We start from the raw sequence: 19345 nt of genomic DNA, 5'->3' as shown, positions 1-19345 counted from the left end.
TGGAGGTTTCCAACTGGACTTGAACTGGGTAGAGCTGCAATTTACAGCATGTCAATGTAATAGTTCACATTCCCCTAAGAAGAAAAAAGACAATTTTACTTAAGGGGGTAAGCTCTAACAGGAGGCATAATTCCACTGGAATAAATTCAATGAAAAACACACCAAAAAAACTATTTTTATTGAATTCAATAGACTGTAGCCCCACATGATACAACTACCCATTTTTGTCCTCCAAAATTAAAGATAGGCCCCCTTTAGACCAAATGTCATCAATCGTAAAAAGCAAAAAAAGTAACAGAAGGGAACAATAACAGAGCGTCAATTAACCACCCATGGACATGGAAGACAAAATTTGGGGTACGACAGCCTACCCCAGCATGATCACATGAGTTTGTCCCGTCATTGAAAAATAAGAGACAGACAAATCTACAAAGGACGTCTTGCCCTAAACCTACCCTCTTCAACACTGCTACTTGTCCTCCGATTCTCGCTACTGGGCAGAGTAAACGTAACCTTGCTCTTCGTCTTGTTGCCCTTGCGGTTGTCTTTTTGCCCCACTGACTCTCTTCTCAGAAGGGCGAATAAGCCCGAAGAACGCACCTCTTCGTTTTTGTGACCCTGAATAAAGGTTTATAAAAGGTTATTATAGATACAAAACATTTCCAAGCGTACAAAATTACACTTAGGTAGTTGGTGCTGCAAATATATCATTCAATATCATTCATCTCCCTGAAGAACAGAGGTGCCCAGGCTTTATGACAAAACATGCATGGCAAACAAGAAAAAATCCTCAACCCTGTGTGAGCAGCAATGTGCACAAGGTTGGTAAGATCTTTTTATAAGGCATTCATTAACAAATGTTTACAACTAAATTAAAATACTAAAGCACATTTCTAAAAGCGTGCAGCTAATAAGTCGAGAGTTCATTTTATTCAGCTTGATGTTCTGCAAAGTAAATGCTGGGATCTTTTAATTCTACGGAAGAATAATGACACAAGAACGGTCCCTAAAGCATTGAACAAGAAGACTCCAGAAAGGGACAGCTATGTCAAAAGTAGATGGAAAAAAAAAGAGTCTTCAAACCAAAAAAATCTTCAAATCAAGCACAATTCTGAAGAAAAAAGAAAGACAGGTCCAAATTAAGACATTAGCAGCATGGGTCTTTAGTGGAGATGAAAGTAGGAAACTAACTTAAAGACAGGGTTTTTTCTAAAACAGAACTATTGTGAGATAAAAAAAAAATATTTTACTTGTCTGAAATATAAGAAACTAAAGGACACATGGCAGGTTAACTTAATAATGAGACTTCTAGCAGCCTATTGTACATGGCTGAACAGAGGTTATAATTCACTGACATCCCTCCACCAGTGGTAAGTGTCAACAATCTCCATCCATTCTCAACAAACATTCAGAAAAGCTGTGCATGCATCAACAAAGTCACTTGGGTACATATCAGGTAAACATTTCATCTGCAGTCAATATAAAACACATATTCCACAGATACATGACTGGACAACAATTGACTTTATACAAATCAATCACAGCTGCAATAACCTTAAGACTGGCATATAATACCTTTCAAGGGGCTAATGTAAATATAGATATATATTAGTACACATAAATACACACGACTCATTGCCAAATAAGACCAGCCAAAAATCTAAACTGAGAAGATAGCATTTTCAAGTGGTTAAAATCTCTAAAACTATGAAAGAAACAGACCAAGTCTTTGCTTGCGCAGGTTATTATGTTGAATATTTTTCATGACAATGTGAAAAGTGAAACGTTAACATCTTTTGCCATATTTTCATATGAAAATAACATTCATATTATTTCACATGAAAACAATAAGAGCCACAGAAAACTCCAGATAGGAGCTCAAAAACTTTTGAGGAAGAATGTTTTCCCTACAAGAAACTGTCACATTTTGAGCATCTTGCCACAAGCACAGAGGTCATTACTTCTTTTTCACCCTGAAGGTATAATAAAATTTTTAAAAATAGGGGATGCCCAGAAAATAACAACAACTTGGGCACGAAAGGAAATATAGAAACAGAATTAACTGTATTTTACGACACCCCTTGACATCTTAATAAGACTAACTTGCACTAACCACATCATTTAAACAAATGTATCAATTGATTTGTATATATAACTCTCATACTTTTCAGAGAATCTGAAACAAAAACAAGTGTTGTAAGCTCAGAAATGCTAGATCTATTAGCTTATGACAGATGGATGTTATACATTCTCCCATGTCAATAAATTTTAACTGTGGTGAATTTTCTGAAACAACAACCCACTATAAACTTTTAGGCATACACATTTTAAGTCCTTAGCTTAACCCACTCATAAAGGGATTTCTTAGTTGAAATATGTTAACATTTTTCTTCTTAAAAAACCCCCAGATAAAATACAGTTGAAGAGAATCAGTTTCAACCATTTGATGCTGTATAAGTAAATAATACTTCTACTCACGAAATTGTTTACATACAACATGGATTTGAAAAATTGTAAATTTGGGCCTTTGAAACTTGAGGCACACAGATATTCTCCTTGTTTGCCAATGAGTCATGTATATTGGGTGAATTATTATATAATGATGGGTACATTATATGATTGGTGTAAGTCTCAATTCACATTCATAGCAGCTTTACTTATTCAAAAGCCAATATGTGACTTGCAACTTAAACCAGCATCAGTATGTTGTTACTTTCAGAGTACGATATTACCACATTACAATGGATATGTTGCGTTGGGGGGGGTGTCTTTATCAAGCAAGAAGAGCATAATATTGACTACAGTGCATATCTTTTGTAGCTATTATAGGGAAATGTTTAGCTTGAGCTCGCAATACAAAGTATACAGTTGCAATACATGAGGAGCATAAAGCACAGACTCAAATTATTTCGAAGATAAGAATAAAGATCTGAACGAAATAAAATATCTGTGAACACTAAGACATTTTAAATTGTCTTACAGTCATAAGTGTTGCAGCTTGCAAGACTACCCTCTCTCCGAAGCATTCTACTTAACTGCCAGCAAGGCTCAAGAGCCCCCTACCTTGCTTTTGTCTAATTCCAGAACCCCAAGCTCGTCAAAGCCATGGGCCACCTGGCTTTTCCCTCTCATTAAGTCCTCAAATATTTGATTGGTTATCTCCTCCAGGGAGCCCCTGCTAGATGCAGGGTGGCCCCCCTTTGCCCGGCCAGCAGCTGACGAGGCCCGTGGGGTACGGGCCGAGCGTAGCGGGCCACCTGGCTTGGAGACCTCTGTTAGAACAAAATACAACAACAAAAAGATGCGATAATAACTCAACGCATGCTAGGTTAGTCAAACGACTTCAGTTACAAGACACCCTCTTTCCAACAATGCAAGGCTGTTCATAACACAACAAATTCTGCCCATGCTACACCTGATCCAACCATAGCTTGTTCACTTCCGTCTGGCCTGGTTAAAACAAGATTTTTAAAATGAAACCGCTCTGTTTAATCTTTTCAATTCTTTGCATTCTAAATGTCGGATAACCAACAAAATCTAAAAGCCCATTCATAAAAGTCACTGCAAACTAAGGATCCGATACATTTTCTTTGATGCAAGCCTAAAGTGGGTCCAAAAAAATAATAGGGGATTTACAGCATATACTAAAAACATTAAAAAGGTAACATATTTTTCTCTGCACCACACTCTAATGTACGCCCAAGAAATGCGATTCAAGAAACGGGGGCAAGCAATTTTCGAAACTCACGTGGAGACATCTAGACAGTGGGAGGTGGGGGGTGAAATCTACAAGCTTACACTGAAACGAGGGAACAGGGTGGTGTGGCTGCCTCAAAATGAGCAATTTGTAGGCAAGGTCATTGTATGTAATTTATTTTAGTGATCTTATGTTTTTATCCAAGGAGAAGTTTTTAATATAGATCTAGGGCCTAAAGAGAAAAACGATTTTATTACTGGATCAAGATTTTTTTTCAATATTTTTGCTTGGTCACTGGCCTTCAGAAGTGCCATACACAGTTCCATGGGCATAGGTAAATTAATAAACGAGCTAGAATTTTTTCTAACACGGTCAGAAGAAAATGAACAAGCTAAAATTCCATTGGATTCCTGTCATTTGAAAAATATGATTCATTTATATAGCACACTTTTCAAAATGAATAGTAACAGTGTCACTGGAGGGGTACTTTTTTAAAATTAGAACTACTGACATGATGGAAACATACATCAACTGACCCCACATATTTAACGGGGAGCTCTAGGATTAGATCATTTGTAGAGTTATCCTTGAACTGCAATTTACTGCACGCTGCATGACAAAGAGCATATTTCACAAGGAGTAGACCATTTAGTGTCACTTTAAGGAAGTAGGAGAAGCAGTTTTGATAGTTCCCTGACAGTTGAGTTCCACAAACCACAGTAGTAATGTTTCTGCTGTGTACCAGCATCCCAGAAATATCATAAGCAAATTTCAGCCTTACATTGAAAAGATAAGGGTCAATGAAATTACATACAGAGTACAAATCATCAATGATTGAAGGACCCCTTCAGGGTACCAAATGATGATGACAAAGTCAGTTTGAAAACAGAAAAGAACATGCAATGAGAGACAATTGGGGTGATTGATACCTGTTCAGATTAACATCTTACTCAGATTCAATTCTAATACTTCAATTTCTCTATTCACTGTGAATTTACAAGAACAGTATTATGTGTGTACATTATCTAATTTTTAAAACATTTGTCAATTACAAGAAAAATGAATTTTAATTTATAAAAGCAAGCTATTGAATACTATAAAACAAATGATTGGCAACATACAAACTGATTGAAAAATGTTGAAGTAGATTAGCTGTTAACAGTCATTCAAAGAAGGATATCGCAGTGCTTAAAATGAGTAAGCTGTGAATGATAATCTATAAAAGAATGTGCAGAATCAAGGGGGCTGATCTCAAATGAAACAGTAAAAAAAGAGTGCATGAGATAGTAATATGCACAAATGAAAATGATGATGCAAGGAGATTAGTGAAAGCTGGAGAGGTTAGTGGTGACAAACATCAATCATTCAGCATGCCAGGTGGGACATGCTCATGCCTTTGTGAGCTATCAGAAAAGCTTATTTATGCATTGGGACTCAACTAAATGCCAAATAATAGAACTCACTCTTTCACACAGAAAGCATTGATGAAAAGATATTTACAGAAGCTAAAAGCATACATCTTTTTGTGAAAAGGTAAATGAAATGGTGACTTTCTCAAAATAAAAAAAATAATACTGTTTCGTTAAAATTGTAACTTAACGAAAAGATTATAATGTTTCATAAGCAAATAATTTCTGCAGCTCATCTTACTTTACTCATAATTTCTCAAAACATTTGTCAAAGCTTGAAAAATCATAAAACCTACTAACGCAAGAACAAAAAGAGACAAAGCATCTAACCAGTCTTCAACTATACCACACAAAAAAACAACTTCTACAAACAACATCATTCACATTACAATACCTAAGAAGGCACTGTCACACTCTAAAAGTAAAGGGGATGGGGGGTCTTTACTGGCAGTTCTTGCATACAGGTAAGCAGAGGTGCAGTTATCAAGCAACTTTCTGAGTGAACTTTGAATTTTTGTGAGAGTTATTTTAAGCTTTGTTTCTTGATTCACAAGACACTAAACTTTACCAAAAGTTTGGCAGACTAACCATGTAGGCATTAGTTAATCTTTAAGTAAATACAACAGTAACATTACAGCCTCTATGTGCATGAAGCAAAGTATAATCATTAATAATACTCAGCGGATGACAAAAGATTATGATAAACATCATAATATAGTGATAAATAAATTGTTAGTTTTCACAACATTTAACGAAAGAATTCGACTATAAGCATCTGCCAAGACAGAGGGGGCTGAGATATTATAGAAATCATCAAAAAAGCACCTACCTGTGACAGCACCATCTTCCACTACCACAGCTCGCTTGTTGTCCAGCTCAGAAACCTGCAGCTCAAGGTCCAGTGGCTGGACAGAGTCCATCTACAATAATACAAAAAGGTTACTCTCAATTTCATAACCAGTTCTTTTTAATGAGTTTTGTGAGACACGAACACAAACACAATCTGTAAACAAATAAGTCAGAAATGAGACCTTTATCTGAAAAGTTCTCAGTTTTGAGAATGAATGTTGTTCAAGTTTGGCATGCTCCAGAGAGACAAATCTATTGGCCACTTGAAACCACTGAATACTACACAATCACATTGGCAGAGTTTGAACAAACTTCAAGTGTTTAGGGTTAGAAAAATTAACATTACCATAATGATAATTTCATTTGGGGAAATGGGCAAACACATGAACTGCAAAAGACTCAAAGAACAGAAATGAGAACAAAGTCGTAACTAACAACCTTATTCACATTATTCTATCACCATTGTCAATGCTGACATAACAAATTAACATACATTCTCAAAGTGACAGCGTTTCTTACCAAGTGAATAGTGATGTTCTCTATACGATGTCCATATTTCTGTAAAATGGGCTTGAACACATCTCTAATACTTCTGTTGGGCTTGGCCTTCACCCCTATGGACTTGCCACTGGGCAGGTCTAAACGAAAGAGCACTCTCCTCTCTATCAAAATTTCCTTTGAGCCCAGGGTAGAGATGTCCTCGCCGAGGTCCAAGGGCTGACAGAGGGAAACAGAAAGGGTTCATAATAAGTCAAAACAGCAAATTTCATGGACATGTCCAACTGATAAGCGAACTTTTTATATTCATATGTTGCTGAGCTTGCTTACACATTTGGATGATGTGAGTCAATCTGTCCAAGGGCAAAGAGTATTCAACTTGTTCAAGACGTTAATCATTTGAATAAATACAACCCCCCAAAGCCTTGTTCCAACCCAGCACACATGAATCATTGGTGAGTAGAAAAACCTTGAAATTTGTTGCACAGAAACTAAATGTACATCATCAAAACCTGTCACTGAGCGTTTTCAACAACTTTTCAGGGAGAACACAAAGAAGCCATTACCAGGAAATAAAGCAACATTCAAACTCTTAAAGGCATGTACACACTTTATCTCTAGCTCTTCAGCTAAATGTTCTAATTAAATTAAAACATTGTTTAGGGATGCTACACAGATATAGTAATCTGTCAGGAACATACAGAATTACCAGCAACAGATCAAAGATAACGTAATCTTGCTTACCATTAAAAGACAGACAATCCCATAATCCTAGAATTCCAGCTCAATTTTTAAAAGAAAAAGTAGGACCTTTATAAATTTTATTCCATTGATGATAATACTCACAAATGAGTGAATACAAGGAAACTGAGGGGATGAAAAACAAACCCACTAAAACCCCAAAATTCAGACAACAATAAATAGACAGAGAACTAGGAAAAACCTTGCTGAAATCATCAACAAACAGGAGAGGAGTATATGGTTTCCTACATGCACAATGACAATTAGTGAACAGTAAAAAAAAAAACCTATACCTATAACTTATAAAATAACACTTCTCCTAAATTTGAGAATGTAGAAAAATGTAGACCTAAAGACTCCCCATTTCACATCCCCACTATATCCTTGAAATCACAGACAATTTTTTGTAATTTTCTTCCCTTTAAAATCCATCGTAAGCTTCATTTTCATCTGAATGGGGCACCAGATGACGGAGTGAGAAAAGAACTGCATCAATATCAGAAGATTGGCCACAACCTATCTCACCGTTTCCGTTCCTAAGATGAAGACATCTGTTGAAGCCAGGGAGACAGAGCGTTTCTCACACAGCTTGGTCAGGACCGAGCGAGAAGTCTGGCCTGGTTTAGCGCACACCACCGTGGATGAACCGTCCGGCATGATAATTCGACAGAATTTGAAGTGTGATGCTGGGGCATCTCTGCTGGTCTGTGCAGACAAATATATTTTTTTAGAAACATTGTCACAAACAATATTCACACTACAATTTTTTGGTATTGATAAATACCCACCAAAAAAGTACAACAAAAGTGGTGGTTCATTCTAGGCATGGCAAAACTTCAAGGACAGAAAAAAATCACAGACAAATACGAAAACAAAAAAAACTGCACACATTTCCTCTCAAACTCATAGACAAAAATCTACAAAGAATCAAAGCTCCAAATAGTAAAACCTAAACCTACTGTCACATTCAGGAGTCACACAGACTGTAATCGGTAAAAAAGTTTTTTTTACACCATTAGTAAAGATTTCATACCTCTAAATATCTGAAAATGGAAAAGCCAAGCCTCATCGGTCAGCATTTACCCAAAAAGTCACAACGAACAGCATACCTCTTTCGGATGGAAAACTTCTTTTCTCATGGTGCTAAGGTCAATGCCAGGCCCTGGAGCTTTCTTCAGATTCATGACAAGGTTGTTGTTATTGTTGCTGCCATTGTTGTTGACACTGGTGGTGACGGTGACAACTCCATTACTGCTGCCACTGGCCAGGCTGACATTGTGGCTGGAGCTGGAGTCTTTGTCTTTGTCTTTGTCTTTGTCTTTTTCTTTATCCTCCTTGTTGCTTTTCTTGCCCAACCCTTTCAGCTCCGGATCTGATGTGGACTTCATCGAACTTTTCTTGTCTGTCCACAGAATGCAAACACAAAACTTACTCAGACTTTCATTCACACATTGTGCTTTGCACACTGTAACAGCCAATATATGGCAGAGGAAAAACTTATGAAGTGAATGAGTGATAAATATTGGTCAATTCAAATACGTCTTATGTCTTATCCAAGTACATTCAAACCTGCCCTAACGGCCACCTCTCCGGCTGTACAAATGACCACTTCAACTCACCCCTTGCATGTTTTTAATATAATGACAATGTTCAAGACATCCACTTTTCTCTTAAACAATGGGTAGTAGTCTTGGACACTCTTGACTATAAGTTTCTACAGAATTTGTGACAACACAAGGTAATGTAACACATCCTTTTCAGTATATTGAACATACCAGAATTTTTAGATAGCTTCAGAGTAGTGGGTACAGTAACAACCTGTACCTAGAGACAAAAGTCAAGAGCACAGTATTGATATCTGACATTATTAATGAAGAGAATCTTCATACAACCAAGACTACAGCAAGACATTACTTCCAAGTTCCACTTACGTTGTCTCCAAGGAAGTATAGATCGCCTCCTCTTGTCTTCATTTTCTTTTCCTTTCACCTGTTAAAAAGAAAGAAAAAAACCCACTTTCATGACTGTAAAAACTATAGAAACTAAGATAGTCTACAGAAATCTTTCTACAACATTTCATCAAAATATGTTTCACATGTTGTAAAAGCAATGTTTCATGCTCAGTTTTAAAAGAGAAAGATCCAACATCTACTAGGCAAATGTGTCACATTTCTTTTTCTTTAGGCCGAGATGACTACGACAAACTCAGCTTTCACAGCCCATCCCGGTGTCATATGCACGTAATTTAATTCACCCAAAGAAAGCAAGGCAAAGGAAAAAATATCGACTCATATCCCTTAACGCTTTGCCATCATATTTTGGGGAAAATCCAAAGAAACTGGGTGGTAAACATTGCCAATCGGCGAGATGAGGCGGCAAAGTGTTAAAGATTAAATCTCTTCCCTACTCGCCAAAGGTCTATGCCTCTAACAATATAGATCTATAGTCTTCTCATCCTCATTACAGGTACATTACAAGCTCTTGATACAGACAAGACTTTCTATACTTGGCTGCTGTGTCAGCTGCCACACCACCACCTATAAAAGGGAGTAACAATCTATACACACTGCCTCAGAATCATCCATCCCAAACCAAACAAAGGCCAAATAACTCAAAACATACCCATCATGTATCTTAAACATAACAAAAATAAGTTTGTTGTTTAGGAACAATCAGCACAACAATAACTACATTTCACTGGAAAAAGGATGGAGACAACAATAATGTAAAAAATGAAGAAGGAACAGACTACACCACAGCACCCATAAACCATCTACATATTTCCGTACAGTAAAATACTTTCAACGAAATCACAAAAATAAGCAATAAAAATATGTGACCCACAGGCTCCCATCTCTGAAACTTCACATGTAGCAAAAACCTGACAGTACAACTTAAAATTATTCTTTATCATACTTTTGTTAATTATTTTTATAAACCAGGCGGAGAAAAGCGTGTCCTGTAACAAACTCCAGTAAAAACTAGCAGAAATATCAGGGTGACAAAAACTAGCTTTAAAAAAGTAATCACCTTTTTCTTTCCTCCTTTTTCCTCTGGCTGCCTGTCTCCACTCTGGCCTTGCAATGGTCTACCTTCCATTTCCTCCATCAACTTGTTCTTGTACAGATCGGACTTGATGAATCTGGCATAACTGTCCTGGCGCATGAGCTGGTAGATCTGTAAAAATATCACATTTATTGACTCAGTTCTGAAAACAAACAGGAGTAGTAGATAACTGTTATCTCTTTGTTCACTCCAGATAAGAGTTGTCAAGTTATAGTTTTATGACAAATATGTATGAAACGGATTACATTCCACTCAATCAAATGACAGCAAAAGCAAAACAGGAAAAAAGACAAACCAGACCATAGAATGCCTGCTAACCACCATCATGGGAAAAAGAGCAATTTGACACCAATGCACACTAAAAAGGGTAATGTAAAAATTGAAGCTTTTACAAATATTTTTAGTCTACGAAATACCCTCTGACTATATAAAAATCTAACAACTTATTTAACACACTAAAAAGCAAACATTGAAGTCCTCACATCACAATTAACTGAAGTACTTCTGTAATAAAAGTCAGATCCACTTTCCATGCCACCCAGACGACTGTGATTATCAACGTACCTGTTGTTGTGCAACATCAAACATGATGGCTGTGGGGTTGTCCAGAAACTTCTCAGTGTAAGAGCGGGCTGCACCATCCACATTCACAGGATCATCAGCCTTAGCAGACAAGAAGCGATTGTAGACGTCCATGGCCTGAGCTTTGCGCTGAAAAGAGGAAAACCAGAGATCTCTTTCTTTTTTTTCTTTTTACATTTTAAATCAGAAGAAAATGAACAACAACAACAAAAAAAACATGCAACAGTGGCCAGGAAGCTTGAAATCTAGCTTGTACTCACTTCTGGAAACATTTCTGTTAATGTGTCCACATTATGTCAGCAAGCTGCTCAGCTGTTTTAAGCCCAGAAAGCAAATTTTTTCAGGAGCAACAAAAAATAGTTTCATTCTTTTAACAAATATATTTATACTATGCATCTTTACTTGCTTTTTTTAGCATTTGAGTTTGAATTTCAACAAAATAATTTTTGGGCACATGTACCTAATACCACAGATAAAGCAACTACGATAAAGATTTTTTTTCAAAATATTGGGCTTAGCACATCTGGACAGCTGGTCGACATTATGCATTTCTGACTCTTTGTCCATGTAGAAGAAATGTAACTGTCTGACTTTGTGTCTCAAATCCCAAAAGGAAATTTTTCGTGGGTTCTTTTATAACCAAGCAGTATGAAGACTCTACCGCATACTCTTTGACCACTATACACTCTATTAAGATAGTTTCTATGCGGTGCCCTGGGTCCCTCATAGGGACATTGGGACAACAGAGAACAATATTATAAAAAAGATAAAAAAGTTCCCAATCCTTCTCAGCCCCAGACCTTAAACATCTGCATGTCAGACAAGTTCATCAACCTTTTTATTCTTTTATGTACCAGTTTTAGTTCCTATGAGTAAGAAGAAGGGGGATATGAAGACAACAGCTTTCGTGGGGCTGCTTGCTGTCCTTTTAACACAACCCTGTAAAAGCCCTTCAGTACAAAAGTCTGTGTGATCACATTACCCAATGCTCTCACCAACACCTTGACCTGCCACCAGTGATTTGCTCAGCTGTTCCACAGCTTTGATGAGATTAACCCAGCAGAAAAGAACAACCAACCAAGGGAGACTAAGCCTCCTAGGGGAAACAATCCTGCCGAGGCCAAATATTTGTGCTCACAGATTAACATACAGTCCAGTGCTGACCTTTAACAAGTCCTAATCTGCAGACTGAGTGGAACAGTCAAAGCTGGCGGGTTGAACTGGAATGAACTGTGACCTCAGCTTACATTTACAAGTACAAACCTTTGTACAAGCCAATGTACAATATGCCTATTGTTCTCCTCTACAGCTTACACACAGATACACTGAAAAGCTTTTTTATGCTACCCCAGCATGAAAAGACCTGAGCCACTTGACACTACACTTTTCCTTTCCTTCTGCCTCCGGTACATTAGCACCACCCTTTCAAAAGTGGCCACACAGAAAAAAAGGGATACTGAATTCCTCTTAAAAACAACCAATTAATTAACAATAGATATCTCAGCACACATGAAAGAAAAAAGGCAAAGAAAATTCAGGGGGCTCTCATGGCCTAAAGGTTCAGGTGCTCGTTCAAAGGTCCCGGGTTCGAATCCGGGTAGCGACAGAAAAATTTTCTCCACTAAAATTGTCTCCTTTCACCTCCTTTCCTGCTCTCTAACAATGTTCTGTCGTCTGCTTTTGTCACCACTTTCTGCCCCCACCCCCTCACCTCTTTTGCCCCCTTCCTCTTGGCTCCTTCTCACTACTGTCTTTCAGCCACACCCCTGATCTTCTGGTAGGAAAGATCCACACCTAGCCTTCTCGAATAAAGATGAAAAATCTCAGAGGCCTCGTGTGCAAGTTGCGCACGTTAAAGATCTCTTGGTGGTATAAGATCAATAAGAGTAGGCTTCAGCCACCACCTGGGCAAAATTTTAAATTTCCAACCAAATTAAAATGTTTAATGTGTCCAGCGCGCTCATACGACCTTATGCAGCTGCGAGCGCCATAACACACTTACAAAAAAGGAAATTAAAACAAAACACAAACAATTCATCAGACATTAAGTTATTTTAAGAAGGTTAAATTATTCCAGGAAGAACAAGAACATTTCAAACGTCATTCAGATTCAAACCCATTGGTGAAATAGCCAAGTTTACGAAACAGCTTCAGTCAGCAGCTATCCTTACATTAACCCTATCCGTACGTCGTGTTATACTATCGTATCCATACGGCATAGGGAACTCTGTGCCACCACTTTCCAAAGAGGAAATTTACTCGTTAATCCGATCTGTACGCTTTGCATAGCAGTCTGTCAAAATGATTTTTTGTGAAATACTTAAAATTTCAAAGAGACCTTCGTACTAGAAGTATTTGAAAATGTGAAGAATACAAGCCCGGGGGTACAAAATGACCCTAGCGCATACAGACAGGGTTACCAGTTGTAAGAATTGTTTTTTTAAATGCCTACTAAATTGTCTACCACACTGAAACACCAATTTCGAGACAAAAATTCACATAAAAACCTCACATTTTGATTCTACCGACTACAACTGACATCACTCCAACTACGACACCATTACCTCAGCATGATAGCAATACATTTTGAAGCCCTTCTATTGAAAAACAAGAGGTAACAGTAAGAGAAGAAAAAACTCACCACAGAATCATCAGTCAATTGACGGTACTGCTCACAAGCCTTCCAAAACAGGATATTCTCTTCACTGAACTCTCTCCTCAAAAATTCCTTTAAAAGAAACAATTTTTTAAAATGTAGCCAACAGTAGATTTAAATTAAATAGACATAGATAAAATAAAAATACTTCATACCATATGACAAAATAATACAGGAAGTGCCTCTTTAGTATCTAAAGCCTCCATCTTTACCATTATGTTCAGGGGTCAATCTCAAAATACAGAACTTCTCATCTCATCCAGGTACTATCACAAATTTATTACATTTTATAACTCAAAAAGTATGACAAAATTTCAGCAAAAATACACTTATAAATTCATAACTTTTTTCTTTCTGTGAGGTCTAGAGAAAGACCTCTTCCTTTAAGAATTTTCCTGAAAAGACACGACACAAAAACCACTGATCTATCAACAAATGAATTGTCAGACTTTTCTGCAAGGAGTCAGCAACGGGCAGATTTAAGTTAGGGTGAGCATCGTAAAACTTAGAGGCTAAAATGAAATCATAAACTTTTGAATGAAAACGTTACGTGCTTGAATTTTAAGAAAGCCTTTTTTTAAAGTTAATACTTTTTAAAGAAATACACGTTTTTCATATTCAAAGGAAAATCCAGAACTTTTAAATTATTGTTTGAATTATCTTTTTCCCCCTTTCAATTCGAGAGAGATGAAAATAAAAAACATAATAATACTCTCAATAGAACTTACAGAAAAGATCTCAATGCCAACTGGGTCCTGTAGTAATTTGTCCACATGAACAGCCCAGCTGGCCACTCTGCCAGCCTTATCTGTTTGACCAACACGCTGACCGCCAGCCTGTCCGGTGATGTTGTTCACACTGGCAGCTATAAGCTTGTGCTGGGTGTTCAGACTGGGATCCTCTCCAACGGCCAGAGACTGAGGACAAACAACAAGTGATTTTATTAACACAGTTATCTTCCTGCTTCACGAAGTAAAATTTAACATATAAAAAGACCAAAAATATTGGCTTGTACAACATCATTCAAATTAAAATGACAGCTGCATTAACACATCTAAAATGTGCAGTTACTTTAAAATGAATAAAAATAGTCCATTTTCACTGGTATACATTTACAAAGACATTTCAATTTTCAGACTACTTTTTAATTTCCAAAAGAATACCGAGGAGAGTGGACTTCTACAAGAAACCATCACAGATTATCTATAAACTTGGGTGTGAAACTGCCCCTTTGTAAGTAGTTTGATGGTGACTGACAATGATTCACAGCAACTGATCATACAGGGGGGCAGGTCACTTGAATCCTGAAAGACCCATCAAACATGTGTTTTAAGTAAAGAGAAGCAAAATGACGCAGTAACAGTCCATTTGTGCAGGGTAAAAGAAACAACAGAGGGAAAGAATGGCGCCCTCTAACCACCCACATGGGATTCTACCTTCCCAGCAGGAAGACAGAGATACCTGACGAAATATTTTCCAAGTGAGATTCAAACTCACATCTTTGGAGTCTAAGGCAAAAAGACTAAGCACTACACCACACTATCATTGGACAATATACACAATACAATCAAACACATTTTAGGAAGCGCAAAAAAAAAAGATAGAACAGACGTCACCACTGTGACCTATACGCAAAACAAAACAAAGCAGAACAAGGAAAACTTGAAGTTAGTCAACCCAATAGCCAAATGCACATGTCCTTATATCTGTTCTTTTGAAACACCACATAGATCAACATACATAAAAGCAAATACTCTCTCTCTCTCTCTCTCTCTCTCTCCCTCCCTCCCTCCCTCCCTCCCTCCCTCCCTCCCCCTCCTCTCTCTCTCTCTCTCTCTCTCTCTCTCTCTCTCTCTCTCTCTCTCTCTCTCTCTCTCTCTCTCTCTCTCTCTCTCTCTCTCTCTCTCTCTCTCTCTCTCTCTCTCTCTCCACCAAATCCCATATCTATATAATATATATAGATCTACATGTTCTTTTTGAAGCTTCTTAAATTCCCTATTTCTAAATATTCGCCGAGTTTGAAAAAACGAGAACTTGAGGATAGGGAAGATCACAGAAATACTCAAAGACAAGAAGAAAAGAAAGAATAATTATAACGCTGAAATTTTTACTTATTTTTCATACTTGTTGGTAGATTTTTTACTTGTATGTATATAATCTTTTAAAAAAAATAAAAATAACACCCAGCACCCCAGAATTCTAACACCATCAAATAAAAAACATGAAAATGGCAAGATGTGAAACAACGGACCCCTACATTCTCTTCCTTGTCCCCCACACCCCATGATGAGACCAGCACGTCCTGCCAAAATGAGACTTACAGCTTTGTGCACCAGTAGTATCTGTTGGTGCGACGGCGGCCTGGAGACCCTGGGGTCCCCCAGAGACAGCAGCTCATGACGTAACACCTTCATACAGATCATGGCGGAATCTGAGGCGCCCACAGCTCAGCACATGCAGCCCATGGCAGACCCACCTAACACTGGACACCAGCACAATCACCGGGTGAAGAAATCTCTACACTCTCCATGCCCATCCTCACAGTGAACAGGCCACACACACAAAAATATCAACCTACGTGACAACTGTCTGTTTTTTACCGTCAGATGACTCGTTCTTTGGGTGTTCGACAAAAACAGCGTCCTCAGATTCTGAGCCCAGTGTTAAAAAGCACAAAGAAGATTGACAATGTCCAAAACGTCTTTTATCTGTTTTTATTTTTGTTGGTTAAACAGATAAGTATGATTGTATTATGAGTAGCAGTACTGGACTAAGCGCAATGAAAACTAAAAATGAAAAGGAGGAAGGGCAAAGTAAGACGAGAGCACATTCACAATAAAACAACGTTTCTTTCCCCATGAAATATACGGCTCTGATACTTTACACTAGCTATGACCTTAAACTGATAATAATCTCTAGACTCTAGTCAGTGACGCTTAGAGGAAGAGTTCATTTTAACAAGGGAAAACACGAAACGATCTGATCTGTCCGCATCTGAACGTCCACGCAGATTCCCACATCTACTAGAGCAATGTTACTGAAAGGAATGACAATGTCTGCTCCACAACAACCTAAACCCTCACACAAGGCGCTACAAACTGAACAATAATTCACACAAGAATTGTTTCCTCTAACTAAAGCCAAAACTCCGAGCTACATTACAAAAAGGGGAGGAAAAAGTTTCACCAGCACTGTTTCATCATCATTCCCGACTTCGAGGGAGCTGCTAAAAGCCAACATCCATAGACCGCGGCGGATTATATACAAACGTAATTCCTACAAGAGAGTAGCCGCGTGTGAGAGGCGCGTCCGGCGAACGTCTGGTGCGGAGACGCAGGTCAGCCCATGTCTCCACAGCCGCGGACGAGAGAGGGATCTACTTGCTCTAACCAAATACAGGAACAAAGAGCACCGCTGGTGGACGGGTTTACTAGCCTACTGGTTCAATAAAGGCCAATTACAAAATGATCGATGGCAACAGCGGCATTTGCCGTTTTATGGCGACTGCTACACATTGTCAGCGGGCAGTAGGAACAAAGGCAACGGAACTTCCACAGCTCTTAAAACTTTCACAAAACCAGTGCAAAGCTTAAAAAGGAATAAATCTTTCACATTCGAATCGAGACGTCTGTCAGTGCCTCCACAATGTTCCAGCAGAAGCGATCGAACTTTCTTAATTCTATTCATTTTGTTCCACATTATTTCCTTTGAGAGGGGGAAAAAACGTTCAAACTTATATTAAAACAACACGCTAGTATCAGAACAAAAAATGCCTTTGACTTTCGAGCAGTTGCCTCACCATCTTACAAAAGCACTTTTACATTGTCTCTGACATAACCTCCACTCACGATCAGCTGACCCAGGGTGTACAATAGATCCCACTACCAGACTCATGGCACATGCGTTAATTCAAAGTCACTGAGTCACTCTTGTTCCAGGTGCTCAGGTGCCCCTGGTCAAACCATAGAGCTAGACACGGGAGACTACTTGGGCCAGATGGATCATACAACTGAAAACTTTGGCGCGTTACAGGAAACACTCATTTCGAATTTTCTTAAAATAAAAGAGGGAACTTAACTGCCTCGTTGACAGCTGTGAAATCTTGCTTTGGTCCCCTTTATGTGTAAATTTTAATTCTTATTTATGGCACGCGAGCAAGCGTAAACGACTGGACTTTGTGACGTCACAACAGGCTTAATCTGTTAGGTATTGCGCAAACTAGTGTATTGCCACCAGGCAATATTTTGTCCATTTCCCCTTGTTTTTTTGTGTTTTTTTAGGTTATACCTTGTAAACATTTAACCGAGCACACGTCTGACGTACGTACGTGTAACCCAAAACCCGGACCCCAGCCATGGAGCGCACCACGTCCTGACGCGTTAAAAAGAAATGTACTGTTAAAAATAATTCTTTGTGTGCAACGAGAGCAGGTGGGCCAAGCGTTAAGTCTTACTTCTGGCACAGCCTGTGCTTGTTACACAGGCAGCACAGATGGACTTGGCTAGATCCGTTCAAGGGCCAATGCTAGGCTGTCAGTGCATAAATAGGTCATGTATAACGGGCAGACGTAATTCAACTGTGTAAGGACAGCATACTAGTTTGTTTTGTTTTTTTCTTTTGTTGGTTGTTTTTTTTAATCCAACGATTAAAAAGAACTTTAAAAAGCAGCCCAGTATGCCCACAAACTGTTTCCGTGTACACTTTACGACCAGTCCTGTTCAGCAGATAAGCATTTGATTCGTAACAATCTCGAAACGTTTCATTCTTATTTGCATAACTCATTCTAGAACAAATAAGTTGGGTTTTTTAAACTTTTGTTCTCCTAAATCTTCACTTAGCTTACTTTCTTCGTACTTTCTTTATCTTAGAAATTGGCACAGTGAAATACTAGATCACCCCCCCCCCCCCTCCCCTCCCCAGAAATAATGTTTCCGCAGCGCCCTGAATCTCTCCAAGGGGAAATAGTAATCTACTTTTACTTACTAGGACACACTTGTACAGAATAAGTCTGTGCTCCACGGGCACTATCGACAAGGAAAACAGTCATGTACGTCCATTACACAATCGTGTTTCCTCGTGTAAGCAAAGAACTTAAAATTAAACACGCATTCCCATAAATTTATGCCTGCAAATACGTTAGAATGTCTTTGCTTTTTAACATTTACAGAGAAGATCGACGGAACACAAATAATCACACATTTGTACCACAGAGAAAACGAAACGGTTGACAGAAATAACAGGAAGAATAATAGGCGAACAAAAGAAACCAAGGTGCCTATAACGAAGACACTGTTGCCACTGAAAACGTTTATATACTACCTCACAACCGGGGTTATATCCAAATTTCCGACATTTTCCCTTCCCTGTCGCCTTTCCAACCAGACAATATTTTCACAAAACTCACGGTTCAGCCCATGAAACAGAACAAACGAGTGTGTGTGTGTGTGTGTGTGTGTGTGTGTGTGTGTGTGTGCGCGCGCGTGCGTGCGTGCGTGCGTGCGTGCGTGCGTGTGTGCGTGCGTGCGTGCGTGCGTGTGTGTGTGTGTGTGTGGAGGAGGAGGGAGGGGATAGCCAAAAGTATCACGGAGGGCCCTAAGAGAGCCAGGGCACCACAAGTGTGTAATATTTGAACAGCCGCCTCTGCCGTGTGGTTACGATCGCTGATCTGTGCTTGACATTGTGAAGGAAGATTCCACTCGGACTTTGGAGCCTTTATTTATTCGCGGACTGGAAGCCGTTCTTAAAATACTGTTATTAACGAACAAAACGCTGTGACCTTTCGCGATACTCTTCTCGTCGATGACTTTTTTATGGTTAAATTTGCACAACAGCAAGCTTTGTGATTTA

The 19345-nt window shown here is 38.5% G+C and overlaps 1 protein-coding gene across 1 annotated transcript in view; it reads right to left on the bottom strand.

The window, feature by feature from the left end:
* Positions 1-19345, bottom strand: part of LOC101854244 (regulator of G-protein signaling loco) — a 68935-nt gene that overhangs the window by 3262 nt on the left and 46328 nt on the right. The window contains exons 8-18 of the mRNA XM_005094209.3: positions 14227-14415; positions 13484-13570; positions 10825-10971; positions 10225-10371; positions 9126-9183; positions 8304-8596; positions 7720-7899; positions 6475-6672; positions 5936-6026; positions 3064-3272; positions 456-618 (exon numbers count right to left, since the gene is read on the bottom strand). Of these exons, the coding sequence (XP_005094266.1) occupies positions 456-618; positions 3064-3272; positions 5936-6026; positions 6475-6672; positions 7720-7899; positions 8304-8596; positions 9126-9183; positions 10225-10371; positions 10825-10971; positions 13484-13570; positions 14227-14415 (1762 nt within the window). The remainder of the gene's footprint in view (positions 1-455; positions 619-3063; positions 3273-5935; positions 6027-6474; positions 6673-7719; positions 7900-8303; positions 8597-9125; positions 9184-10224; positions 10372-10824; positions 10972-13483; positions 13571-14226; positions 14416-19345) is intronic.

The sequence above is a fragment of the Aplysia californica genome, unplaced genomic scaffold, assembly GCF_000002075.1.
Source record: "Aplysia californica isolate F4 #8 unplaced genomic scaffold, AplCal3.0 scaffold00078, whole genome shotgun sequence".
NCBI classification, from domain to species: domain Eukaryota; kingdom Metazoa; phylum Mollusca; class Gastropoda; order Aplysiida; family Aplysiidae; genus Aplysia; species Aplysia californica.
Note: the sequence above shows the minus strand (reverse complement) of the source record. Positions and strands in the feature narration are given on the sequence as shown.